General features: G+C 60.7%; 1 protein-coding gene and 1 long non-coding RNA gene across 25 annotated transcripts; one reads left to right on the top strand and one right to left on the bottom strand.

The window, feature by feature from the left end:
* The first annotated feature begins 139 nt into the window (after nt 1-139).
* On the top strand, nt 140-26,660 carry TTLL10 (tubulin tyrosine ligase like 10). Of its 24 annotated transcripts, none has more exons than XR_012328671.1 (19): nt 215-327; nt 6,632-6,676; nt 8,578-8,846; nt 9,603-9,668; nt 11,636-11,948; nt 12,656-12,788; nt 12,904-13,022; nt 13,104-13,233; nt 13,930-14,001; nt 14,499-14,584; nt 14,950-15,169; nt 16,066-16,237; nt 16,754-16,894; nt 17,031-17,157; nt 21,663-21,731; nt 22,488-22,656; nt 23,339-23,455; nt 23,821-23,883; nt 24,228-24,328. XR_012328671.1 is itself a non-coding variant. In XM_033846192.2 (17 exons), exons 3-16 carry the CDS (start codon nt 8,664-8,666, stop codon nt 23,413-23,415), a joined length of 1,908 nt encoding a protein of 635 aa, XP_033702083.1. In that variant the 5' UTR covers nt 215-327; nt 6,632-6,676; nt 8,578-8,663; the 3' UTR covers nt 23,416-23,455; nt 23,821-23,914. The 24 variants fall into 24 exon arrangements, 21 of the variants coding, with proteins under 21 accessions (XP_033702059.1, XP_033702025.1, XP_033701981.1 ...); XR_012328670.1 differs by having other exon boundaries at nt 23,821-23,914; XR_012328682.1 differs by lacking the exon at nt 22,488-22,656.
* On the bottom strand, nt 8,296-10,966 carry LOC141277373 (uncharacterized). The gene is made up of 3 exons (XR_012328684.1): nt 10,848-10,966; nt 9,556-9,660; nt 8,296-8,525 (listed from the first exon to the last, which is right to left on the bottom strand). It is a non-coding gene; the product is annotated as an uncharacterized lncRNA (long non-coding RNA).
* Nucleotides 26,661-26,805: the final 145 nt, after the last annotated feature.

The raw sequence follows: 26,805 nt of genomic DNA, 5'->3' as shown, positions 1-26,805 counted from the left end.
GAGGCCCTACATGTAAGGCGAGCCGGGGCCTCGCTGCCTCTTCCCTGCCCTGCCCCGCACCACCTCCATTGTTCCCAGTCGCTCTCAGAACTTTCCCCAAAGGCCCGGCGAGCCGTCCACTGCACACGCGTGGACCTCGGGTTCCTTTGTGCGGAGCCTCCGAAGAGGGCGGCGGGCCGCGGGTCTCCCCAGGCAGCAGGCGTCCCACCTTGGTTGTGGGCAGGTCGGGCCGAAGCCAGACCTGGGCGCCCAGGCCACGGACCAGGGGCTGACAGGTACTCGGGGCGACCAGCACCAAGGCTTCCCTGGCGTCCGCGCAGAGGCCCGGTGGGTCCCAGGTGCAGGGACGGGGCTGGGCTCGGGCCGAAGGCAGGGGTGGGAGCGGCCTCCCACCCTCGTCCTCCAGGCCCAGATCCTGTCGGGGCAGGTCAGTGCGGGAGGTGGAGGTGGGGGAGCCTGAGGGCGCCGCCCTGGGCCGAGGGCCTCCCCCGGCACCAGCACTGTGGGCCCCTGCGCCGCCCACCCAGGGAGGATGAGGGCGAGCGATGGTGACAGTGGCCCATCGGGCCGCAGCGTCCGGCGGGGCCAGGGCTCGGGGAAGGGGGGCCCTTCCTCTGTGCGAACGTGGGCCCCGGGGCCGGGTGCGCCGGGGATGCAGGGCGTGGAGCCGCCCCGCGGCCCAGGGCGGTCAGGGTGCACAGGCCACGTCCGCAGCGCCAGCACCGGCCGGTGGGGGTCTTCCCGCCCGGCCAGAGGGCAGACTGGGCTTGCCAGCTGCGGGTTCCCGCCTTCCGCCCGCCACAGGACGTTCTGGAAAGCCCTCTCCCGGGTCGGCCACTGAAGTCCCGGTGCTGAGGCGTCTCTTCGCCCGCAGCCGGCTGCTGGGAAGGCCTGAGACGCGGGGGCTCTGGCCGTGGGTCTCCGTGCGTCTGCTCCCGGGCAGGGCTCGGTTTCGCCAGTGGCCACACTGGTGCCGGCCGGAGCGCGGGCCGGAGCCGGTCTGGCCCGGATTCGCGCTCTTCCTCACCTGCCCCCGTCTGAGGAGGTGCAGGCTGGCCCCCGCCCACGACTCGGTGACCGGGGTCAGGTCCAAAGTCTGTTCTAAAGATCCTCCACCTAAGCTCGAAATAGCAGCCTCTGCAGCAGCCACGCGAGCACCGTCCCGGAAGGGCGGCCGCGCTGCCCCGGCCGAGCACACCCAGCCCTGAGCGAGGTGGCGCGCGAGCTGCTCTCCCAGCCCAGTCGTTGGCTTTCTTCCGCAGTTTTGAAGCTTAGGAGATGATAACCTCGATGTGACAGAAGGCTAGCTCTCTCTGAGGCATAATATAGGGTTCATTGTTCCTGATGAACGAAGCTTCTAGGGCAGAAGGACAGGCTGTTTTAATTAATCCACTGGGAGCATTTTAGGCCTTTTTAGGCTGAGCATCTAGAAAAATAGGTCGGTTTGGTTTTCTTTTACTTTTGTCTAGTAACTCAGATGAAATGCTTCAAAGTTAGAGCCATTGGCAGCACGCTGAATTAGGCAAAAGAAGTTTTGCATTTCTGAAAATGCAAAGCACCATAAAATATGGACGCAGTCCACTGTGCATTTTCAGACGCGTTGATCATCTGCAAATACCTTCTTTGCAAAATCTGTTTGGTGAACTTAGGAGACGGCAAAACAGCCCGTGGAAGCCGCCAGCCTCCTGAGGAGCCTGCTCTGGCCTCCGGTGTGGGGAGGGCGCCCCGAAGGGCCGAGGCGGGGAATGGCGGCCTGGCCTCAGACGCGCCCCAGCGTCGCCTGCTCCGCGCACAGGGGTTGGGTTTCTGTGCTTTGTTCTCTGTGCGGCCTCACCATTGATTAAGGCCCGTCGGGCAGGTTAACCAGCCTGTTGGTTTTTCATGCTGGGATCGTGTTCCCCACCCCACCCTGTCCTGTGCAGGTGGGTCCTGCTGGGCCGGGCAGGCTGGGCACCCTCCAGGTGGGCTGTTTGCTCTCCAGACAGGAGATGCTCTGATTTCTCAATGTCCCCACCCGAGCCTGGTGGGAATGGTGATGGTTAACCAGACCCCGCACCCAGGGGCCACACGCTGGCTTCACTCCTGCCAACAACTGGCTAAGAAAGCACCGTTGGGGGCACTGAGAAACAGGCTACATTTATTTTCACTTTTCATCTCAGCCAGTGAGACTCGCCAGCCTGCCCCAAGCCACACGGCCGCCCAGGCCCTTGACCCACAAGTGAGCTGTGCTGGGGCCCGGCTGGGCCTTGGTCTTTCCTTGTGTATGTACAGGTTCTGGGTTCAGGAGGAGAGTGGGATTCTGTCCTGGGGCTTAAGAGGGAACACTCTGCTGCCCACCAGCCCCAGGTCTCTGCCTCCTAGGGGAGAACATAACAGCCGATACGCTGGCGGGCAGCGGACAGCGGGACTGGCCTGTCCACCTGGCTTGCAGCTGGGCTGGCCGGGGCTTGTGGGGTCTCCCGGGCCCTCGGGGCTCCCCAAGTAGGGCTGGCACGGTGGGCTGGCTACAAGGAGGGATGCTGGGCCCCTGTCCCAACCCTGTAGCCTGGCAGCCAGGAGTGGAGCTGAAACTGAACTCAGCTCTGAAAGTGAAGTCTAAATTGTTTCACTTAGCGCAGAAAAAAGCGAGTTGACTTTACGGGTCTGAAGGATGGACACTGAAAGGCGAGGTTGAGCCAGGAGGGGCCAGAGGGGCAAAGGCCTGGATCCCGGCCATGGGCACCACTCTCGGAGCCTGGACGTGGTCACCTGGAGGGTCCGGGCGCCTATGAAGCCCACTCCCCATGCGTGTCCCCCAAGGCCAGGCCTAAGTCAGGTCAGGCCCTGTGAGAAATGTCGCCTGTTCCCGAGCATGAAGCCAGAGGACCGGGTGGACCTGGCTGAGGCCCGGGGCTGGGTGGACGCAGTCTTTGTGGTGGTCAGTCTGGCAGCCTCGGGTCGGGGGGATCAGCACAGGGCCCAGGCCCCTCCCTGCAGCCTCTGCGGGTGGAAGGTGCCAGAAACCTTGAGAAGCTGCCCTGGCCAGCTCGCCAGGCCTGCGCGCCGCCTGCACGGGGACAGTCCCCCGGGGCAGGGGGCCGGGGGTCTGCAGCTCCCTGCAGGGGCCCCCGGTGTGGACCCTGAGAAGGGCAGGGCCCCACCTGTCCTGGGGGTGACTGTGAGATTGGCTTGGCCGCCGCAGGCACCTGGGGGTTGTTGCCCTGTATTCTGCCTTTGGGGGCTGCTGTCCCACCTGCTCTGGGGCCGGACCCCAGACCAGTGGGCACACAAGCCACAGTGACCGCCAGGTGCAGTCTGGCCCGGGCTACCCCTCTTGCACCCCTCCTGCAGGCCCAGCACCTCCTCGCCCGCCCCTGGACCTCACAGCCAGCAGCAGTCAGAACCCCAGGGCCACACAACAGTGGGGCGCTGGGGACAGGCTGCTCGGTGAGAGGTGGGGGCCCTGGGCCCTGGGAACACCATCCTGCTTGCTGGTCCCAAAGCTCGTCCACGCTCCTGCCAAGGGCGGGAGGGTGGGCACTGGAGACCGTGCTGGGGCTGCACTCGAGAGACAGAGTCTCATACACACTCGTGCTCACCCAGGACCCCGGGGCTGGGCCTGTCCCTGCGTCGGCTCAGCGGGAGGGTCCCGCTCTGCTCCCGCCCCTAGGCCCTGGGCTCCTGTGGGCAGGACACACTGCCCCCCACAGGCGCCCACCCCATGCCTGGAGCTGGTGGCCCCACTGGGCCGGCCAGGGCTGGCTGGGCAGGGGGTCACCCTGTGGTCCTGGCCTCCAGAGGCTTCTAGGCGCTGCAGCCCCGCCTCCCCCCGGGCTGACCCCCCACACATGGTGCCTGCCTGGCACTGTGGCCTCAGGGCACACACTTGCTCCAGCCCCGGCCATTCCGGGCCCCTCCCCACCTCAGTGCCCTAAGACGCCGTGGCTCCACCCCAGGCTGCTGGGCGCCCCTCCATCGAGTCCCCTCTTCACCCCAGACGGGCGGCCCCCAGACCCCATTCGGGACGGCCATCGCCATCTTACTGGGCAGCATTGGATGGTGCCTGGTCTCTAATACTGCCTGGTAATGATGACGGTGGGGCCCTGCTCGCAGCGACGGGGCCGCCCTCCCCCAGCCTGGCCCCGGGCCCCGACCTCTCCCACGCAGGCCCCACGCCAGCCACAGCCCCTGACACCCACAGTCAGCTCACCCACCCTGTCCTGTCCCAGTGGCTGCCGGCGGGGGGGCTCTAAGGCAGAAAGTTGGCTTCGGGCAGGCCCCGTCCCCAGGCCCGGACGTGTCTGCGCCCCTTCTCAGCCTCCAGAATCAAAGGCTTCCTGCAGCTGCACCGGGTGCCCCGCCCCCAGTGATCCGGGATTAGGATGCTCGGGTTCCGGGCCCTGCCCATGGCGCCCAAGCAGGTGCTGCCACCACCCCTGGCAGGTGTGGGCCGAGTGGAGCGGCGACGAAGGCCTGGGCCCGGGTGGGCGGGCCGCTTCACAGGCCAGCAACACCTCCGGCCTCGGTCCCGGGGCCGCGGCCCCAGGTGCCCTTGGCTCTGGGAAAACAGGGAGCAGCACGCAGGCCTCCCTGCCTGCACCTGGGCCCTACCTGTGGGCCGTGGGGCGCCCACGTCCGTCCCGCGTCCTCGGGCCGAGGCACACCTGGGCCTCTGTGGGCATCTTACCGGACAGTGCTGGATTTCTCGGCTCGACTCTAACACTGTCTGGTAACGATGTTCAAAGGTGACCCACCACCTGCCGGGAAGTGGCCCGAGGACACGCGGTCCTGAGCTCCTGGACTCCAGAGCTGGGCCGAGCCCCGGGCCAGCTGGGGGACGGGCAGACGGCCTGTCTCAGCTCTGCAGCCCGGCCCAACCAGGGAGGCCTCTGCCGACCGCTGCAGGGCCGGTTCTGCCACATCGGGGCCCTCGGTGCTCCCCAAGGGACTCGGGAGGCTAGGGCCTGAGAAGGGCCGCCAGCCTGCAGGCAGGCTCCTGTGCATCCGCCGTGGCTGGGCCTGGGTTCTCCCCACGGAGTGGCCGGCGGCCTGTCAGCAGCCACACAGAGAAACGCGCCTCTGGCTGGAACAGGGCTGGCAGCAGGCAGCCCCCACTTTCCCTTCCCGGGCCCTCCCGTCCACCACACAGGGTCAGATGTCCACTACGGCTGTCCAGGGCACCCCAGCTCACCGCTGGAAGGCGGCCTGCCCTTAGAGGTCCCAGTCAGCTGGGGCCGTGGGCGGTCACCCCTCTTACTCCTTCGGTCCACTGGGGACGTGGGGGGGGACAAGGGTGTGTCCGGGTGCCTGGAGCAGTGGACGTTCTGTGCTGCACTCCCCACCCCCAGCCCCCGCAGTGTCGTAGGCGAGATTGGGAACATTGTCCCAAACCATCAAGGCCGGGATGGTCTTTTGTTTTATCTTTTTGATCTGAAGCCAGGACACCAGCCCCCAGACCTGCCGGCATAGGCACAGGGGTGACCCTTCTGCCCTGGGCCCCAGTGGTTCTCCCACAGGAGGAGGCTCTGCCCCTGGCCCGGCTGTTACTCATTAACCGGCCGAGGGCCGTTCCGAAAGCTGCGAGGGCGCCGCAGCCACCTTGACCCGGGACCGAGAGCAGGGACACCAGGCTGCTCCCCAGCTGCGCCCACAAACACGTGTTTGGGCTGCTGCCCAGACGGGGTCTGCAGGAAAGCCCTCCTTGGAGCAGCCCTGGGCCAGGCCACCAGGGCTCTGGGGCCGCTCCACGGACTAGGAAGCTCTGGGGGTCCTGCCACTGAGCCCTCCCACTTCCTCACGGTGCGGCGGGACAGGTGGTAGGGGAAGCCCCAGGCGGCTCTGGGGGTCCTGCCGCTGAGCCCTCCCACTTCCTCACGGTGCGGCGGGACAGGTGGTAGGGGAAGCCCCAGGCGGCTCTGGGGGTCCTGCCGCCGAGCCCTCCCACTTCCTCACGGTGCGGTGAGACAGGTGGTAGGGGAAGCCCCAGGCCCTCCCAGAAGGGCTGCCGATGAGCCTGCCTGCACCAAAGCCTGCCGATGGGTGTCTTACCAGACACGGTTAGATCTGCTCCTTCTGTCTAATACTGTCTGGTAATGCCGTCCATCCATGGCCTGATCGCCACCGGCGGAGGGGCTGCTCACCGGATGCCTGGTGGAGGGGAGGCCGGGGTCTGTGGGTCCCAGCAGTGGGCCTGAGCCGGCTGTACACTCCTGCCCAGGCGCAAGCCCTCGTGTGCCCCCAGGGCACAGGCCACGCCTGACCACCCACAGCCCCCGTGTCCCTGACTGGGGGAGCCCTGTGACGCCCCACAGGGGATTTCTGTCGCAGACACAACAGGCTGTTGGTGTTATAGTGGGGGGGCTCCACGGGCGGTGGGCCCCACGCTGAAGGCTGGCGAGCAGTTGGTGCAGCCCCCGTGCTGCTGGCACTGCCACTGGGCCGCAGGCAGCCGCATCCCTGGAGCCCCCAGGAGCCTCTCCAGGAAGGTACCCTCATCCCTTGCCACCCCACACCCACACCAGGCAGGGGCGGCGGGTAAGGGGGACAGGACAGAAGCAGCCCTGGCCCCAAACCCCCAGCCCAGGCCGTGGAAGGGTGCCCGTGGCTGGCAGTGCCCAAGAGACGCCCCAGGATGCCCTCTCCCCAACCCCAGGTGGCACCAGAACCCTGGAGGGTGCTAGGTGTGGAGACCCCACAGGTGAGACCCCTCTTCTTCCTTCCCCTGGGTCCCCACAGGCGCGACTCGGGACCTGGGCGGTCGGGGGACTCTCCAGGTGCCGGGCCAGGCTGTCACCCATGCACGCTGGGCAGAAGGCCTGGCAGCCCCTGCCCGCTCCCTTCTACCCACAGAGGCTCAGCAAGACGTCCTCTGTCTACAGCTGCCTCCCAAACCAAACTTCCGGATGCCGGTCCCACCCCTGGCCTCGTGGGACCAGCCCCTTCTTCCCCTGAGAATTCCAAGGAGGTCCTAGGGTCCCAACCCACGGCTTCGCAAAGGCCTGTCTGATGCCTCCGACCCAGGGCTCCGCAGCCACAGCCAGGGCGGAGGGGACCGTCCCTCCTCCCTCCTCCCCGCCTTCCCTCCGTCCTCAGCACCCACTCTTTCCTGAGCGCCCTCTGGGAGCCGGTGCAGTTCTAGACACTGGGGGTTGCGGGGGGGATGTCCCTGAGAGGGGGGTCACAGGCAGCAAGGAGGCTCCGCGCAGGACGAGTCAGCTGCAGGGGCTGCCGGTGCTGCAGAAGCCAGGGCAGTAGAGGTGGCAGCAGGGTGGGGGTGGGGTAAGGGTGGCCCAGAAAGGTCTCTCTGAGCAGGTGGCCAAGCGGGAACCATGCAGGAGCCCAGCAGAGGGGCCCAGAGGCCGCACGGGGGCCGGTGAGGAGAGCTTCCTGTTCCAGCCCTGGCAAAGGCACCAACTCCCCGTGGGGAGCCAGGGCCTGAGCTGCCTGGGAGACCCGCACCACAGCTGCAGGAGGGGTGCTGGGCCTTTACCCAGCGGGGCTGGACCGCCCCGTCTGCCTCCAGGCACTGGGGCCAAGCCCAGCCAAGCCCGGTGGCACCCGGGGAGAGGCATCCGCCCTGCGGGGCGGCCGGTTAATGATTGGCTGCCTTGTTCGGGGTTGTAGATGCCACCGATGGCCCAGTCCCAGGCCGTCGCGGGAAGGGCTGCCCCGGGCTGGCGCCCACACCAGTGTTTCGGGTTAGACGGCAGCTTTTGAGTTTGAGCTCTCGCTGTCACCACGTGGGCAGGGGGCCGCCTCCCCAGAACCCACGGGGAGTCATAGGGCAGCAGGGTGGCGGGCTGGCCCAGCTCCTAGGGGTCTGGGCCTCTAGAAGGGATGGGGAGTGGGGCATGGGCTCCGGGGGAGGACGACCTGGGGGTTCTGAAACTCTGTGCTCAGGCCAAGGGGAAGACAAGTGGCCTGCAGGTGACCAGGGGATCCACTGCCCGCCCCCGGGTGCTGCATCCAGCAGGCCCAGGCAGGGGGCCACCAGCTCCCGAGGTCAGGCTGCCTGCCCCTCAGTCCAGGACTTGGCTGGAGGAGCTCTCCGCCCCTCCAGAGTAACCGACAGCTACCCTTGGGCAAAGGGGTGTCAGACCACAGTGCAGCAGAACGGAGCCCTGCAGGCCCCCAACACCTGGTGCAGGCAGGCACACAGGTGGGAGTGCGTCAGCCTCTGAGTGGGGTCAGGGAGGCCTCCCCACAGTGGGGAATGCCACCCGGGACCCTTAAAGTGAGGGGGCGCTTAAGGGGTGCATTAATTTTCTGGGGCAGCCACAGCAAATTACACAAACTCGGTGGCTTGAAACAACGGAAATGTATTCTCTCACGGTTCTGGAGGCCACCTGCTCCCTCCGGAGGCTCTGGGGCGGGTCCTTCCTGCCTCTCTCAGCCTCTGGGGCTCCAGGCGTCCGGGAGCTTGTGGCCGCATCCCTCCGGCCGCTGCCGCATCTTCAGTTGGCTTCTCCCCTCTGTGTCTCCTCCGCTCTCCCTCCCTCTCCCGAGGCCACTGGTCGCTGGATTTAGGGCCCATCAGATAATCACATCTGCAAAGACGATTTTTCCAAGTAAGGTCACACGGCACTTTCTGGGCCTTAGGACGTGGACACACATGGCACGGGGACCACCATCCACCCTACAAGAAGCAAGTGAAGGCTCCCTAAGGAGAGACACCCTGGTGACCCATGCAAGGCTCTGGAGGACAGAGGCAGGGGGCCATGCAGGGCAGCCAGCGGCCCTCCCACACGCCCTGGCCTCCCAGACCTGGGCGTGAGCTCCTCTCAGCCCCTTGCGGAGGCACGGGTTTGCTGAGCGCCCACTTTCTGTTCTGTAAAGAGGCCGTGGTAAGGGGAGATGAAATAACACAGGTAAAGCACACTGAGCACACAAACATAATGAGTCAGGCCTGGGGGCCTGGCACAGATCTGGGGATCCTGAGAAGGCTCGGGAATGTCCCGGGAGGACGGAGGACCCAGGTGGGGGCGGTGCCCATGCCACCCCTCCTCCAGCCTTGGCCGCTGCCCCTGGTGCCCGGCCTCCTGCCCTTCCCCATCCACCTGCTCCCCTCTGGGCCACTAGGTCATGGTTGCTAGGAGACAGTTGCCTGGTCACCACTGTTGTTTCCCTGGCACAGGGCTCACACCACCTTGTCGGGCAGGCAAGAGGGGCAAGCGGGCCACCAGCGGGGGTCCTGGCTGGCCCTGAGGGCTGGGGCCTACCGTCCCTTGCCCCGCCCAGCCCCCTGGCCCCAGGAGCCCTGTGGGTCCTCTCGGGACTCTGCCCAGGAGCGTGAGGGAGGCGAGCGAGGGGAGCGGACAGGTGCCTGGCTGGGCAGAGACCCCCAGGCCAGGCTGAGCAGGGCAGGCCTCCGGGCGTGGCGGCCCCTCAGGACCAGCTCCTTTGCTCAGGACCAGGTCTGTCTCCCAGGACCGACCCCCAGAAAGGACGGCCTCCTAAAGTCTGCGGGGACCCACGTCCCCCCAGACAGCTCAGCCCTGGCCAGAAGGCACCAGCCTGACGAGCAACGAGAGCACCTCCTGAGCCCCGCGTCCCCAGACGTGTATTTGGAGGACGGACCTGGCAGGACACGGGTGTCACCTCGTTTTCCTGGATGTTTCCTTCAGGTTCACGAGGGTCTTCCATTCATCACACCGGAGCGCCATTTCCCGCCAGACTTTTTACCTGACCAGGTAAAAAGTTTATTTAAAAATTCGTTATAAAGTTGTTTCCACCGACCCCTCCCTGCAGTCCTCGCGGAGGGCCTGGTGCTGTCACCCCCCCACCCCCGGGCAGGGCCACTGCAACCCGAGCTTCACCACCATTGATAACGGTTCGGGAACACCTTTCAGCACAAAGCTTGCTATTTAGAATTAGTGCGTCAGAGGGACTCTGAGAAAGGCAATTGCTCGGCAAAGGCTCTGACCCCTGACCCCGCCCGCAGCCCCGCAGGCCACCATGTCCTGCAGCCCGGGGCACCCGCACCGCGTCCACCACACGCGTGCACGCCCAGAGTAAGGATTCTTTTTCTTAATTTCTGTTAACTTGAATGACAAGAAATAGTCATTCATGGCCTGTTTAATTCTTCGTGGAAGAAATAAGATATCAGAGTTAAGACAGGCAAACAGAGGCACAGGCTTACAAAGCTTGCTCTGAAATCCGGCAACTCCGTGCCCACCTCCCGGCTCCCGTTTCCGGGAGCGCTCGCTGCTGGGTCCGGGTTACCCCGCAGAAGTTACCCTTTGCTGGGCTGTGGGGGCCGGGGCTCCCTCCCACCCCCCACATTCACGCTGTAACCCCCAGTAACGCTCCTTGCAGGCGGGTCACTGCCCTGCTCGGCACCGGCCTGGCCCTCTCCGGCCTCACCGTCGTCACACAGGCCCTCCTCCAACATGGGTGACCAGGCAGCTGTGTGCATGTGTCACACAGGCCACTGGTACTCCCAGCCCACTCTGCAGGTGGGGAAACCGAGGCACAGAGCTGATCCACACCACAGCCCCAGCTTCCTTTCCCAGGTCCAGCTCAACTGGGGAATTCCCTGAGGGGGGTCTGAAGACCTCCCACCACGCTGGGCGGCTCACAGGAGCCTTGCCTCCGGCTCTGAGGTGTCTCCGGCCCCGCTGGGTGCCTTTCCTTCGTTACATTCTCCTTTCCAGCACACTTCCTCGCCTTGAGCTTCTCACGAGGCTGTGCTGCGTATTTCCATGAGCTCGTCCACCTTGTCTGTCCCTTTGTTCTAACCGTCCAGTCCTGCCCCAGCGTATTCCCAGGGCTGCGTCCCCTGCCTCGGGCTCCGCCACCACCCCCACCGCCCGGCCTCTCCTCGCAGGGCCCTGTTTCTCTGTCTCTGGGCGTCAACCTGTCGCTCACACCTGGGGGCCTCCATCAGATGTCTGTTGACTCAGTGGCCGCTCACGTGGGAGTGCTGGGGCAGAGTACTGACCGTCATCCTCCTTGGGGGCCCCCATCCCCAGCAAGGTGCGGGTCTCCCAGGCAACGCGGAGACCCACGCGCACACGCACGTGCGCACCCTCCCCGTGCTCAGCAGGCTCCTATCCACCCCCGCCCCCCCCCCCCCCCACCCCGCAGTCATGCTGGGCGGGGTCCAGCCGCCACAGAGGAGCCCTCCCGTTCTGGGTGGGGCAGGGCTGGGGAGGAGACGCTTGGCAGGGGGGTGAGAGCCTCCCCGCGCCCCGCCCCGCACCCAGGCCCTGTAACCACGTTGACAGCTGTTCCCAGTTTACCCTCTTCTGTCCTAAGTGGGGACAAAGGTCTTGGCCAGCATCTCCTGGGTGACCGGCTGGTTTGTTTGCAAAGCGACTGTCCTCTTTGGAGGGCAAGCTGCCAGCCCCTGGTATGCAAATGCAGGAGCCCCTCTCTGCCTGCCAGCTCCCAGGGTACTGGCCTTTCCACTGCTTGTGTTTCTTCAATCTTTCGGAAAATCCTAGCCTCCCAAGCAGCCCCCAAACTGGGAAGGACCTGTCAAGGAATGGCTAAAACTCCCTAAAATGTTCCCGAGTTAGCCACACAGGAAAGGAGCCCTAGGGAGGCATCATCCTCAGGGCGGGGCCTCCTCATGGCCCTGTCCTGACTCTGGGAGGGGACTGCTCAGGGCTGCCGCCCCCCAACCCCGCAGGCCTGACAGCAGCCCTCCTAACAGCCGGCAGGGAGGCCAAGCGCAGAGATGCCGACACCAGATGGACAGTCCCTGCAGGCCCCACAGTCACCACAGAGACGGGAGCCACCCACAAGAGGAAGCCCAAATCCAGGACGCTGGGCAGCACCCCTCCCCGGGCAGGGCGGGCCTGACTGCGTGCCCAGTTCAAGGGCTAGGACCACGGGCCGCCCAAAGGGCCCGCAGAGGGGTGGGGGCCACGTCTTCCCAGAGGTGCCCCCTCACCAGTGCCCCAGCGCCTGCGGCCCGCAGCCGCACCCACTTCCTCCACTGCCAGGGACCACCTCCTCGGACCCAGGTTGGCACAAAGAGAGGCAAGCGGTCAAGGATGGCAGGGGTCCGGCGGAGCCGCCCCTGGGCACCAGGTGTATGCAGCCAGGGCCTCCCCAGGGACAGGCACCCCATCCCCAGGAAGGCCTTCTCACGGGGGGACCACACAGCCATGCCCGGGGAGAGGGGCCAGCAGGAGGCCATGTGCTGGGTGTGGGATCTGGGCCAGCCGAGTAGGGCAGAGGACAGCAGAGTCGGGGTCTGAACAGGCGGAGAGGGGTCTCCCTTGACTGCTGTGGGCCACCCATGACGTCATGATGGACATTGTGACCCCCGCCCTCTGGGCACGTCCCTGCGTCACATCTGCCCCTAGCTCCAGCCTCACACCTCAGCCTCTGCCCCACACAAAGCCCCTGCCGTTGGTAAGGAGGGACCCTGCCCCCTTTCTCCTAGGAGGCCCTCTGATTGGGCCTGAGGCTGGGCTGAGATGGGCCGAGACGGCTGGGGGGACTGCACAGGGGTTCCAGTCAGATTCTGAGTGGACGCCCCCTGTCTGACCCCACCTTGTTCACAGGCTGGGCCCATGAGAGATCAATGGGGAGCCACCGAGAGGAGGGGCTCCTACGTCAGCTAAGCCAGCTGGACCAAGACGCAGATGGGCTCAGGCAGGGCCCAGGGAGGGGCAGAAAAGCCACCAGCTGGGCCAGAGCCTCTGACCACCCACTCTGCCCGCAGAGCTGGACGATGCTGACACTGCCAGGCCCCGGGCCGCCCTCCTGGAGAAGCACCCGCTGGAGGGGGAGAAGCAGCGGCCCGGCACCGGGCAGGGCCCCTTCTTCTACATCGGAGGCACCAACGGGGCCGCAATGTGAGTGGGGCCTCAAGCTGGGTCCAGCCCCACCGCCTGCAGGCCCCGGCCCAGCCTCGCTCCGCGGCCCACAACCCCGCGGCCCCCAGGTCACCGCCGCCCCTCGCCCCTGCAGAATCAGCTCCTATTGCAAAAGCAAGGGCTGGCAGCGCATCCAGGACAGCCGGCGGGAAGACTACAAGCTCAAGTGGTGCGAGGTCAAGTGCAGGGACACCTACTGCAGCTTCCGGGAAGGTAGGGGCGGGGCCAGGCTCAGCGGGCGGCCCTCCACGCGCGCATGCGCGGTCGCACGCTGCCCGGGCTCTGTCGCGCCAGGTGAGCAGCTGCTGTACCAGCTCCCCAACAGCCAGCTCCTTACCACCAAGATCGGGCTTCTCAGCGCCCTGAGGGAGCACGCGCGTGTCCTCAGCAAGACCAGCAAGCTGGCCCCCTGCGCACAGGCCAAGTGAGGATGCCCTGGCCCCCCACCCCGGCGGCGCACCCCGCACCCGACGCGTCAATCGCTGCTCCTGACCGCCCTCCACCAAGTCGGTCCGCCTACCCGCCTTCCCACTGACCCAGCCGCGTACCACCCATCTGTCTCCACCCCCAATACCGGCCACCATTCCAGCCACCCAGCCCACGGCCCCCCAGCGGTCCTCACACGCTCACCACAGAGCCGCCCACTGGTGTCCTGCATTCAGTCACCACTGCCTACCACACCCACTGCCGTCCACTGCACACCCATTCCTGCCCCTTGGCCCGCCCCTCCCCCCCGGAGCCGTGCCCGACCCACTCGATGTGCCCACTCCTCTTCCACTCACTTGCCCGGCCATTCACACGTCTGCCCGCCCATCCAAACAGCCACCTACCATCTGCCTCCCTCGTCCACCCCCCACCAGGCAGGCAGCCACCCACCCACTACCTGGTCATCCACGACACCACCCAATTCTGTCAGCAGTTCTGGTCCAACCCCCTCCAGGCATCCGTCTACCCACCAGACCACTTGCCCATCCACCTACTTCCATCCAAAATCCACTTATCCACACACCACCAGTCTACCGCCAAGCCCCCACCCACTCCCCACCTCTCGACGCCCCCATCCATTCTCCACACACTGAGCAGCCACTCAGGCCAGGTCCTGTGTCCTCCTGGGGTACAGATCTGGAAAGGACACGACACCCGCCCCAGAAGAGCTCATGTGGAGCAGCTCAGGACACCTTGGGCCACAGAGGTAGATTCCCCCAGCCATTCTGCCCTCAACTGAAGGATGGCCTGGTGCTCGGTGAAAGGGGTTACAGGGCATCCCAGGACAGGGGATCCATGCTGACCGCTCATTGCATGCTGGGCACTGTCCTGGCCTGGAGACCCAGCTCTGAACTGACCACTCCCGAAGGCCCGAGAGCAGCAGGGGGAAGAGCAGGGAGGTGGGAGGGGTTGGGAGGTGCATGAGGCAGCCTGCAGAGAAGCCAGGTGTGCAGAGCCGGAAAAGCGTGCTCCTGGTCAGGGAACAGAAGGTGCAAAGGTTCTGCAGAGGAAAGAGCTGGGGGCCGGGGGTGGGGGTGTGTTTCAGAGGAAACCAAAGAGGGCAGGAGTGCCTGGAGCCCAGCGCAGCTTCCTAGCAGACACTCTCCCTCCAGCCTACCCCAGGTCAGACCCCCAGAATGGCTGACCAAGCTGGGGGAGGGGGACAACCCTCCCAGTGTCTTCCCCACCTCCCTGCTTCCCCAGCGTCCTGAAAATGGAAGACTTTTTCCCAGAGACCTACCGTCTGGACATCAGGGACGAGAGAGAGGCTTTCTTTACCCTCTTTGATGGTGAGAGGCCCCTGGACGCCAGGCCCGCTCTGGGGAGACCGGTGCAGGGCTGGACCAAGGTGGGAGCGAGATTAGGGCGGGGCCAAGGCCCTGGCGAGGCCGAGGTGGGGCGTGGTCAGGGAGTGGAAGGGTGGAGCCAGGGTGGGTGAGGTCAGGGCTGGTGCTGAGTAGATGCTGGGTGGGGGGGGGGGTCATGGCCGGACCTTAGTGGAGGCCAAAGCCTGCAGGGGCGGGGCCGTGGCTGGGAGCGGTCAGGGCGGGGCGGGGTGGGGCGGGGCGGGGCTGGGGCCAAGGCGGGGCGAGGCAGGGATGGGCGGGGCGAGGCAGGGATGGGCGGGGCGAGGCAGGCTCCCTGGCTCGGGTAGCTCTCTCCGCAGAAACCCAGATGTGGATCTGCAAGCCCACCGCCTCCAACCAGGGCAAAGGCATCTTTCTGCTCCGGAACCAGGAGGAAGTCGCCGCCCTCCAAGCCAAGACCCAGAGCATCGAGGACGACCCCATCTACCGCAAGATGCCCTTCCGGGCGCCTCAGGCGCGGGTCGTGCAGAGGTTTTGCGCGTGGGCACCCCGAGGGGCGTTGGCCAGGTGGGGCTGACCCAGGCCCGCTGGTGCCTGTGAGGCTCGTGGGCGTCGCGGGGCCCACAGAGGAGTCCTTGGCGGTGGAAGGCTGCGGTGCCCCCAGCTGGGCCCCTGTGTAGCCAGAAGAGGTGGGGTTTTCACATCCAGTCAGGATCTCAGAGGATATACCCTCCCCCCCCCAAACACAGGAGGCTCCTGGATGGTGTGGGGCAGGGAGGGCTTGGTCAGCTTGTGCCCCAGCCTGGGTCCTGCACCCTCTGACCTGCAGGGAGCCCGGCTTCTCCCCCATCCCCCACGCATCCCGCTGCAGCCTTCAGGCCCACAGGCAGAGCCGACCACCCCGCCTTGCTCCCTCTGCCTCTGGGAGGGGTCCAGACCCTCAGCCTCACACCAGGGGGCACAGTCGAGCCTGAGAAAGGTCCCTTCGGACTTGCCTATCTGCCAGTGTGGACCTCACTCCTGCCGCAACTGCTGTCTGCCACCCCAAGCAGCTGCTCCCAGCCGCTGGGTCTCTAGACCTACAGCTCTCTCCACTGGGATGTCCCCTCCCTGCCTCTCCTCTCCAAAGCCACCTGCCCTTCAAGGCCCAAGGTCACCCCTCCCTCCTTCTCCAGGCAGTCTTCCCGGCCCATAGGGCCCAGTCTGCTTCTGCCTCCCAGGCTTCTAGCGAGGGCTGCGCCCTGGGGTGCCCCAGACACACACCAGTGGGCTGAGCTCTAGGGGCCAGGCCCTCCTTCCCAATTCCCTGATGTGTTCAGGCTCGGAAATGTCCCCTGACCAGTGGACACTGCGCCCAGCCAGGGTAGGGGACCCACAGCTCACACCTGAGACAGGTAGCAGGGGTGCTGAGGAACTGGCAGGCCCAGGTGGGGGCACGGGCCAGACTAACCACGCCTCCCCAGGTACATCCAGAACCCGCTGCTGCTGGATGGGAAGAAGTTCGACGTGCGCTCCTACCTGCTCATCGCCTGCACCATGCCCTACATGGTCTTCTTCGGCCACGGCTACGCTCGCCTCACCCTCGGCCTTTATGATCCCCATTCCAGCGACCTCTGTGGCCATTTAACCAACCAGGTAAATGCCCCACACAGGTGAGGGCCCTCCCTGCAGCCTTGGACAAAAATCACTGCTCAAGAATGGGAAAAGAATCCAACTGTAGACATGGCCCAAACCCCGAGGTGGCCTGGGCTGCCCCTGCCTGCAGCCAGCACTGCCTCTCACCTTCAGCCTCCGCTGGGCATCCTGGTGAACAGACTGAGAGCCGTGGCCCCGACCCCCAGCTCAGCTCCCTCTGGGTGTGGGTCAGGCCCAGCAGGGGTGGGGGCCAAGGGCAAGGGCCTCCGTGAGGACCTCAGTTCAGGGATGCTGTGGGCAGAGGTCTCTGTGGAAGGGTCTCAAAGGGAGGTGTCTGGGCAGTGGCCCTCCAGGAGGATCTGGGGGTACTTCTCAGGGGCAGGAGGCGCTGGGGCAGGGGCTCGGTGTCCCCAAGGAGCGGAACCCCTGTGGGGTCTCTGGTGGCCGCGTCGGGGTGAGGCTCTTGTCAGGGCCCCCCGTGGGGGCCGGGCCTCCAGGCGCTGCCCTGCCTCCCAGTTCATGCAGAAGAAGAGCCCCCTGTACCTGCTGCTCAAGGACGACACGGTGTGGAGCATGGAGCACCTTAACCGCCACATCAACGACAAGTTCCGCAAGGCCAAGCGCCTCCCCCGGGACTGGGTCTTCACCACCTTCGCGGTGCGTGCGCGCCCCGCCCACACGGCGTTGGGAGGGGCCAGGGGTCGGGACCGTCAGTCCCTGGGTGGGGCTGCCGTTGGGCGTGCGCGCAGCGGTGGGTTCCAGGGACCCTCTCCTCTCCCTCTTTCTGAAACAGATCATTCACACGACACAAAAGTCACTCTGTGAAAGTACAGCTCAGTGGTTTTTGGTGGATTCTCAGAGTTGCAGGATGGTCACCACTCTAATTCCAGAACACAGTCACCTCCGCAGAAAGAAACTCGGTACCCACTGCCCTTCCCAGCCCCTGGCAACTGCTAATCCACTTCCCGTCCCCATGCATTTCCCTGTTCTGGACATTTCATGTCAATGGAATCACATGATATGTGGGTTTTCCTGGCTTCTTTCACTGAGCATAACATTTTCAAGATTCCCTTCGTTTCTTTTTATGACTGAAAACTATTTCATTGTATAAATGGACCACGATTTATTTGGATAAACATTCGTCAGTTGATAGACGTTTGGGTTGTTTTTACTTTTTGTCTATTATGAGTAATGCTGCTATGAATATTCATGAACAGATGTTTTCAGTTCTCTTGGGTATAGGTCTAGGAAGGGAACTGCATGGTCGTAGGGTAACTCATGTTGAACTTTTTGAGGAACTGCCAAACCATTTTCCACAGTGGCTACAAGGTTTCCCATTCCCACCAGCAATGTATGATGGTTCCAATTTCTCTATATCCTTGCCAACACTTGGTATTTTTCTTTTTTTGTTTAATAGTCATCCAGTGGGTGTAAAGTGGTATCTCACTGTGGAGTTGATTTGCATTTTCCTAATGATAATGATATTGAGCATCTTTTTACGTATTTGTCGGCCATTTTTGTATCTTCTTTAGAAAAACTTCTGTTTAGATCCTTTGTTCACTCTTCCTTCTTAGGCTGTAGAGCTCTTTATATATTCTGAATGCTAGACCCTTATCAGATGTGTGATTTGCAAACATTTTCTCCCATTCTGTGATTTCTCTTTTCACTTTCTTGATAATGTCCTTTGTTTGTTTTGTTTTGTTTTGTTTTGGCCGGGCCCCTCGGCTTGAGGGGTCTTAGTTCCCCGACCAGGGATTGAACCCCCTGCAATGGAAGTGCAGAGTCCTAACCACTGGACTGCCAGGGAATTCCCCATAATGTCCTTTTTTGCATAGATTTTTATGAAGTCCAATTTATCGATTTTTTTCTTTGGTTATTCATGCTTTGATGTCATATCTAAGAATCCATTGCCATTTCCAAGGTTGTAAAGATTTACATCTATGTTTTCTTCTAAAAGTTTTATAGTTTTAGCTCGTTTTGAGTTAGTTATTGTGTAATGGTGGGAGGTAAGGGTCCAACTTCAGCTTTTTGCATGTGGCTCTCCTGTTGTCCCAGGACCATTTGTCAGAGAGACTGTTCTTGGCGCACTTTTGAAAATCAATTGACCAGATATGTATGTGTTTCTCCCTGGACTCTCAATTCTATTTCATTGGTGTGTATGTCTATCCTTAAGCCAGCGCCACGCCGTTTCGGTTGCTGTAGCTTCATTCTCTTAATGTGCTGTATTACAGAAATTGATTATCAGGTGTTGAATCACCCTTGCATTTCCGGGATAAATCTCACGCAGGTGTAGCATATTGTCCTTTAAATATGCTGCTGGACTGGGTTTTAGTACTTCACTGAGGATTTATGTGTCTACCCTCATAAGTAATATGGTCCACAGCATTATTTGCTTGTATGTCTGTCTGATTTGGGACATGTTCCCTTCTCTTCTATTTTTGGAGAGTGTGTGAAGAGTTAGTGTTAATTCTTTAAATATATTTGGAAGGATTCACCAGTGAGGCTACCTTATTGTGGACTTTTCCTTTGTGGGAAGAATTGTTATTTTTTTAATTATTACTAACTCAACCTTTATTTGTTAGAGGTTATTCAGATTATCTATTCCTTCCTGGGTCAGACTTATTAGTTTGTCTTTCTAAGAATTTCTCCACTTCTCCTAAGTTGTCTAATTTGTTTCGAATACAGGTACTCATGGTATTTTATGAACAATTGTAATCGTTTTCATAATCATTTTCATCTCTATGTAAGTCTTTCTTTCTTGATTTTAGTAATTTGAGTCTTTTCTCCCCTTTATCTTGTTCAATTTAGCTAAAGGTTTGTCAGTTTTGTTGATCTTTTCAAAGAGCCAGCTTTTGGTTTCATTGATTTTCTCTGTTGCTTTCTATTCTCTATTCCATTAATATCCACTCTAATCTTTATTATTTCCCTCCTTCTTGCTTTGGGTTTAGTTTTGTTTTGGTGTGGTTTGGGTTTTTTGTTTGTTTTTTGTTTTTGTTTGTTTGTTTGTTTTTCTTCTAGTTTCTTAAGGTTGAAGTTTGGGTTATTGATTTGATTTGAGATCTTTCTTCCTGTTTAATGTAGGTGTTTACAGCCATAAATTTCCCTGTGAGCACTGCTTTCACTGCATCCCATAAGATTTTGTGTGTTCTGTTTTCATTTGTTGCTTGTGTGTTAATTTCCACATATTTGTGAATGTTCTAATTTTCTTTCTCTTACTGATTTCTAATTTCATTCCATTGTGGTCAGAAAACATACTTTGTATGATTTCAACCCTTTAAAAAGTATTGGGGGCTTCCCTGGTGGCGCAGTGATTGAGAGTCCGCCTGCCAATGCAGGGGACACAAGTTCGTGCCCCGGTCCAGGAAGATCCCACGTGCCGCGGAGCAGCTGGGCCCGTGAGCCATGGCTGCTGAGCCTGAGCGTCTGGAGCCTGTGGTCCACAATGGGAGAGGCCACAACAGTGAGAGGACCACGTACCGCAAAAAAAAAAAAAAGTATTGAAACTTGTTTTATGTTCTAACACATTGTCTATCCTGAAAAATGTTCCACACACACTTGAAAAGAATGTATATTCTACTGTTGGGTGGAGTGTTCTATAGGTGTCTTTTAGGTCTAGTTGGTTTATAGTGTTGTTCAAGTCTTCTATTTACTTGTTGATCTTCTGTCTAGTTGTTCTATCATTGAAAATGGGATACTGAAGTCTCCAACTATTATTACTGAATTGTCTATTTCTCCTTTCAATTCTGTCAGTTTTTGCTTCATGCATTTTTAGGCTCTGTTGTTAAGTATATGTATGTTTATGATTATTACATATTCTTGACTTATTAGAAAATGTCCTCTTTTTTCTTAATGTCCTCAATTTTTGTCTTAAACTCTATTTTATCTGCTATCAGTATAGATATTCTAGCTCTCTTTTGGTTACTGTTTGCCTGATATATATATATTTTTAATTTTATTTATTTATTTATTTTTGGCTGTGTTTGGTCTTGGTTGCTGTGCACGGGCTTTCTCTAGTTGCGGCGAGCGGGGGCTACTCTTCGTTGCCGTGCACAGGCTTCTCATTGCAGTGGCTTCTCTTGTTGCAGAGCATGGGCTCTAGGCACGTGGGCTTCGGTAGTCATGGCATGCAGGCTCAGTAGTTGTGGCTCAGGGGCTCTAGAGCTCAGGCTCAGTAGTTGTGGTGCATAAGTTTAGTTGCTCCGCGGCTTGTGAGATCTTGCCAGACCAGGGCTTGAGCCTGTGTCCCCTGCATTAGCAGGCAGATTCTTAACCACTGCGCCACCAGGGAAGCCCTGATATATCTTTTTTTTATCCTTTTACTTTCAACCTATCTGTGTCTTTGAATCTCAAGTGAGTCTCATAGATAGTGTATGGGGGGGGAGGGGAATGCATCCTGACAATCTCTTTTAATTGGAAAGCTTACTCCATTTATATTTAATATAATTACTGATAAGTTAGGATTTACATCTTCTATTTTGCTATTTCTTTTTTTTTGAATTTTATGTATTTTTTTATACAGCAGGTTCTTATTAGTTATCCATTTTATACATATTAGTGTATACATGTCAATCCCAATCTCCCAATTCATCACACCACCACCACCCGTGCCACTTTCTCCCCTTGGTGTCCATACGTTTGTTCTCTACATCTGTGTCTTTATTTCTGCCCTGCAAACCGGTTCATCTGTACCATTTTTCTAGGTGCCACATATATGCGTTAATATACAATATTTATTTTTCTCTTTCTGACTTACTTCACTCTGTATGACACACTGTAGGTCCATCCACCTCACTACAAATAACTCAATTTCATGTCTTTTTACGGCTGAGTAATATTCCATTGTATATATGTGCCACATCTTCTTTATCCGTTCATCTGTTGATGGACATTTCCATGGTTTTTAATGAGAACTGGTTGTTGGTCTTATCGAGGAGCCTTTATGATGAGTCGCTTCTCTGTGCTGATTTCAACATCGTCTGTTTGTCTTTGGAAAGTTTGCTTATGCTGTGGTGGATCTTTTTGAGTTTATCCTCCTTGCAGCTCACTGGCCTTCCTGAACGTGTAGATTACTTTTCATCACATTTGAGAAGTCCCACTGCCATTGTCTCTTTCGATGTTCTTCCTGACTCTCCCTCTGCCCTCTTTCTGGGCCTCCTTATGCATTTGGTCCCGCCTGACGGTGTCCCACGGGTCTCTGTAGCTTTATTGTTCTTCATTCCTTTGACTTTCTGTTCCTTAGACTAGATAATATCAATTGATCTATCTTTGAACAACTCCAATGGACTGTTGAACCCCTGTAGTGATTTTTTATTTCAGTTCCTACAATTTTCAACTCCAGAATTTCTATTCAGCTCCCTTTTATAATTTCTATCTCTTCACTGGCATTCTCTATTTGGTAAGACATTGTTCTTGTATTTTCCTTTAGTTCAAGTGAGGTCTGCCATGGAACCATCAGACACATCACAACAAATGACTCCAGTTCTTTGCCAGACAGGTCTGTTCTGCTATCTCCAGTACCAAGAACACAGGCTTTTTTCCAGGCACTGAGCTGGGATGCCAGGGATAAAGTCAGGGCAAGTTAAAATGCTACAAAGCTTGCTGTTCTTACCAAGATTTAAGATTTTACTTGAGTAAACACTCTTCATGTTGCTGGACGCCTTTGGTTAATTTCCAGCATTTTGAGAAGGTTAATTCTGACAAATTTGGCCAGTTTGGGCTGTTTTTATGTTGCCTCTCTTGAACCTGCTCAGCAAAGCTTCTCCCTGTTGTTTCGCTGAAATGCTCACTGGAGTGACCTCTATGCTGTCAAACCCAGGGGTCAGTCCAGCCCTCTTCTCCCTGACCTGTCAGCCAACTTTGGACACAGCTCCTCACTCCCCATGGCTTCCAGGACCTCGTCCACCCCCCCTCCGCCCCCTGTGCTGGCCCCTTGGCTCCGCACTGCTGCTCAGGAGGCCCAGGGCTCAGCCTGGCTCTACTCTTTATCTGCTGTACCCACTGATATCTACTCTTTGTCTTTATCAGACATCGCCTGAGTTTAAATTCCATCTATGTGCTCAAGACCCCACATTGAAACATCCGGCCCTGACCCCTCCCCTGAACTTGAACCCTGGCTCCCAGCACCCCATCTGTAGGCTCACAGATGTCTCAGACTCCATGGGCCTCCTCTCCTTCTCCGCTGATGCGGGCTCCATCCTCCAGAGCCTCAGACCAGATACCTAGGGATAACCCTGCATTCCTCTTTTCACAGCTCACCATCCTTTCATCAATCAACCAGGCTGGCTCTACCCCAGCACAGACCCAGCATCCATTCCACCACCTCGGCTTACACAAGCCACCCATATTTCTCACTGGATCTTTGCAACGGGGCCCTTCAGTCTCTCTCAGCATAGCAGCCAGAGGACCCTATTAGAGCACGGGTCAGATATGCCCTCCTATGCTCCACCCTCCAACAGCTCTGACCTCAGGGTGAAAGGCAAGGTCTTCCCATGTCCCCGAGATGTGACTGGTGCCACTCTGGTCTCGTCTCCCACTGCCCTCCTAGCTCACTCGAGCCACAGCAGCCTCACTCTGTTCCTCCAACACCTTGGGCGTGCTCCCACTTACAGCCTTTGCTCTACCCAGGTGTCCCATCCCCACCCCACAGCTCTCCCTTTCAGTCTTCACCCATTGCTCACTCTCTGGCCCACCCAGATCAGACGCCTTTCCACACCACCCAGAACGCCCCACCTGTCGCCCCGCTTCATCTTCTCCAGCAGCATGTATGGCTTCATGTGCTGTGCAGAGTGCGTAACGATTTACACATCACAACTGTTGTCTCTCTCTCCTACGAGCGAGCTGCTCAAGGGCAGAGACTCCTCGTAAGCTCTCTCTACTCTCGACCCCAGTCCTGCCACGCAATAGGAGGTCCACACGTTTGTGAAATGAGTAAAATGAGAGTGAAGGAGTTTCTGGCTGTGAGCCTGTGACCCTGAGAATGTGAAAGTGCAGGCACTGGTGGGAGCGCAGGTGAGGGGTGGGAATGTGGCTGTTCAGGCCTGGAGGGTGTAATCAGGGCCCACAGGTGACATCCTGTCTCCACCCCCCCCACCCTACCCACAGAAGCGGATGCAGCAGATCATGGCCCACTGCTTCCTGTCTGTCAAATCCAAGCTCAAGTGCAAGCTGGGCTACTTTGACCTCATTGGTTGTGACTTCTTGATTGATGAAAACTTCAAGGTGCTGCTGAGGCGTCCCGGGGTGGGGTGGGGTGGGGTGGGCGGGGCCCAGCATGCAGGTGCAGGAGGCAGGGGCCCTCTGTGCACACCCTGACCACTCAGGCGGGCCCCTGGAGCAGGCAGTTATGCACCCTCCCTAGCCCTGGGGGTGGTGTGTCCACAAGGCTTCGCTCTTCCTGCAGCTGGGGCAGCCACCAAGGCCAGACTCTCAGACCCTCAGAGTCTTAGCCCCTTGGGCAAATGGGGGAGTGAGGTCATGGGAAAGAAGTGACCTGCCCGGTCACCTGGCTTAATGGGGACCAGGGCCTCAGCCTCCTGCTGGCCAAGTGGTAGGGAGGGAGGTATGCTGAGCAGTGTTGGGCCCAGGTGTGGCTGCTGGAGATGAACTCCAACCCTGCCCTGCACACCAACTGTGAAGTCCTGAAAGAGGTGATTCCAGGCGTGGTCACGGAGACCCTGGGTGAGGCCCCTACCCAGCCCCCAGGACCCTCAAACCGACCCCTCTGCCTGCCCAACCTCTCCCCAAGTTCAGACATCCACAAACCTAGCTCTCCAGCCCCCGAAAGGCTGCATGGCAACCCCACCCTCTGCTCAGGCCCCCACCTCCCAGCCAAGGTGATGCCCGCCCACGCCTCACCCCAACCCCTGGCCCGTCCCTCAGCCCCGTAAACTCCAGCCCCTGGAACGCCATGCCGGGGAGGCTGGGTGCCCGCCCCTCCCTTCCCCCCACGCCTCCCCCGCCCCAGCCGGGCTCACCCCCAGCTCCTCCCCAGACCTGGCACTCGAGACCTTCCAGAAGAGGCTGCGCGGCCAGAAGATGCTGCCGCTGCTGTCCCAGCGCCACTTCGTGCTCCTGCACAACGGCGAGGCAGACCTGTGGCCGCGCCCCGGGAGCTCCCGCAGCGTCCCCCGCCCGCCGTCGCCGCCGCCCGCCGCGTCCCCCGGTCTCCGCGCCGCCGGCAGGCCGGGCGCGCGCAGGCCCGCACCACGCCGGGGCCCCAGCGGCGCGCCCGGGCGGCCCTCCTCCGCACAGCGGCGCCCCCGGCCTCCGACCCCCGGCCCCGACGGCGCCCAGGGCGGGGACCCCGAGGCCCCGGGCGGCGGGGAGCCGGCGCGGGAGCCTTCCCCGGGGTCGTCGGAGGAGGAGCGCAAGAACGCGGGCCACCGGCGCCCTCGCGGGGGCCTATAAAAGCTGCTTTTTTGGTTACAAACGCGACCTCTGCAGCTGGTCCGCGGGTTCCCCGCACACCGGGCCCCGAGACCCCCTCCGGCAGCCTCCCTGCGCCCCGTGAGCCGCTACTCCACTGCTGGGACCCGTCCCTGGGGGGACACGAGGGTCGAGAGATGGGGGTGTCTGCCCGGCAGGAAAGGGAGATGAGGCCCCCCGTGCCCCTGACTCTGCCCACCGTGGGCTGCTTCCAGTTCCTGGGCCCCCTCACCTACGGCCCTCGTCCACCCGCCCTGCAATCTCACAACCCACCTGACCTCTACTGCCTGGGTCGGTGGTCCCCAGGAAAGGCGCCCAGTGTCCCCCAGTCAAGGGTCTAGAGCCTCACGGACCCCTCTCGATTCCCATAGGAAGGCTTCCTCACACCCAACATGTTCCTCCGAGCTGCGGTCCCCGCCCTGCCCAGGCTCAGCTCCTTTCTGGGCCTTCGGAGCACCAGCGCCCTGAGCTCTCCTCCACCTGCGGCGCCCGGACTCTACAGCAGGCAGAGACCTGCAGAGGCCGGGAGGACCCAGGCTGTGGGTGACCAGCATATGGTCGTGGCAGGACAGCGCCCTGAGGGAAGTGCCGAGCCAGCAGGTCCCTGTGTGCCCTGTGTGCCCAGCCTCAAGGCTACTAGGAGATTCAGGGCCTCTCATGTGTCCACACCCCTGCCACCAAGCGTCCTGGGGCAGCCATAATCCCCTCTCCACCCTGGCCTTCCCCAGCCCCCCCAGTCCAGACCCCAGGGTCTGGGCAGCCCCATCCCTCGGCCCACCCTAGCTGTCACACCGTCCCCCTGCCCTCACCTCTCCAAACGGCCACCGCCAAGCCACATGCCCTCCTCCTGCCCTGCACACCCTCGCTCAGTACCTCAGCGGGCTCCACCAAGGGGGGAGGGGCCGCCGGGACCCCTGCTGTGCCCTGCATTGGCGTGCTGGTGGGACCCGAGGGGCACCGACCTGTCCTCCCCCGCTGCCCCCCCACTCCTTTCCCAGGGATGCAACGGCCACAGCACCGCTAGAGGGCGGCGGGCACTGACCGCCGAGCCTCCGGCCAGCCCACTGGAGGTATGCAGCCAGGGAGCCAGGGAGCCAGGGAGAGAAGAGCCAGATGGAAAGCGGGGCTCAGAGAGGTAGAGTCAGTCCTCCCAGGTCACAGAGCCAGTGAGGGGCCCAGGCCAGGGCTCACCTGCCTTGTCACTCACAGCCCACCCACCCTCCCACCACCACTGCACCCCGTCGTCGTCCTGCTGCTGTGGCCCAGAGTGTGGGGTCCCCAGGGCAGGAGCACACTTGTCACTGGGTGACTGGGGTCTGGGAACCCTGAGTCCCCTCCCAGTACGTCTGGTGGTCTCTCCATGAGGGGTCAAGCCCAGCACTGCGTCCTCTGCAGCCTGCTGGCCAGCTCTGTGTCTGAAGACCCGTCTCCATCAGGGAGAGGTGGCCTCCTGGGTGGGCAGAGCACACCCAGGTCTTTGTAAAACCCACGCCTGTGTCTTCGGGGTCAGGACCACTTTCCTTGCTGGCATCCAGGACACTACACAGCCATGTCACCTCGGGGTCACCCCCTTAACTCGCCCAAGGGGCCTCTAGACCCCATGTCTCATCTCTGAGGCCTCTCCCACCCCCTCCTCACATCCTGCCCACGGGGCCTCTGCCCACGCTGTCCTGTGGCTCACGATGTGGCCCGTGGTGGCAGCAGTGCTGCTCCAGGACCTTCCAGCTCTCCTCCAGCCTCGGCGGGACTGTTCCCCTGCTGGTCAGGGCGGTGTCTACGGAGGCGACCCGATCCTCAGGGAGCAGCTGTCCCTGCCGCCTCCATCATCCCTAGGCCCTGAGTGCGTGCAATGGCCCACAGGGACCGTGGTGGGCTAAGAAGTGCATGTCCTGACTGGACCTCCGCCCCCGGGCTCCCCCAAAGCCCTGGACTGTCTGCTGCTCTTGGGCGCCTGGTTACCCCAAGAGCCTGGAGTTCAATAAATGAGGTTTCCTTGCTACTCATTCACCCCAGGGGCGACGGCCACACCCTCACACCCCCATCTGGATCCTCTCCTGCCCCACCCAGCCCCCCATCGGGCTCCAAAGTGTCCTTGCCAGAACTGTGCGGGCTGCCAGGGAGAGGTGGGCAGGGAGCTGAGTCTG

The sequence above is a fragment of the Tursiops truncatus genome, chromosome 1 (assembly GCF_011762595.2).
Source record: "Tursiops truncatus isolate mTurTru1 chromosome 1, mTurTru1.mat.Y, whole genome shotgun sequence".
Taxonomy (NCBI): domain Eukaryota; kingdom Metazoa; phylum Chordata; class Mammalia; order Artiodactyla; family Delphinidae; genus Tursiops; species Tursiops truncatus.
The sequence above is the reverse complement of the archived record's forward strand: the minus strand, read 5'-3'. Positions and strand labels throughout refer to the sequence as shown.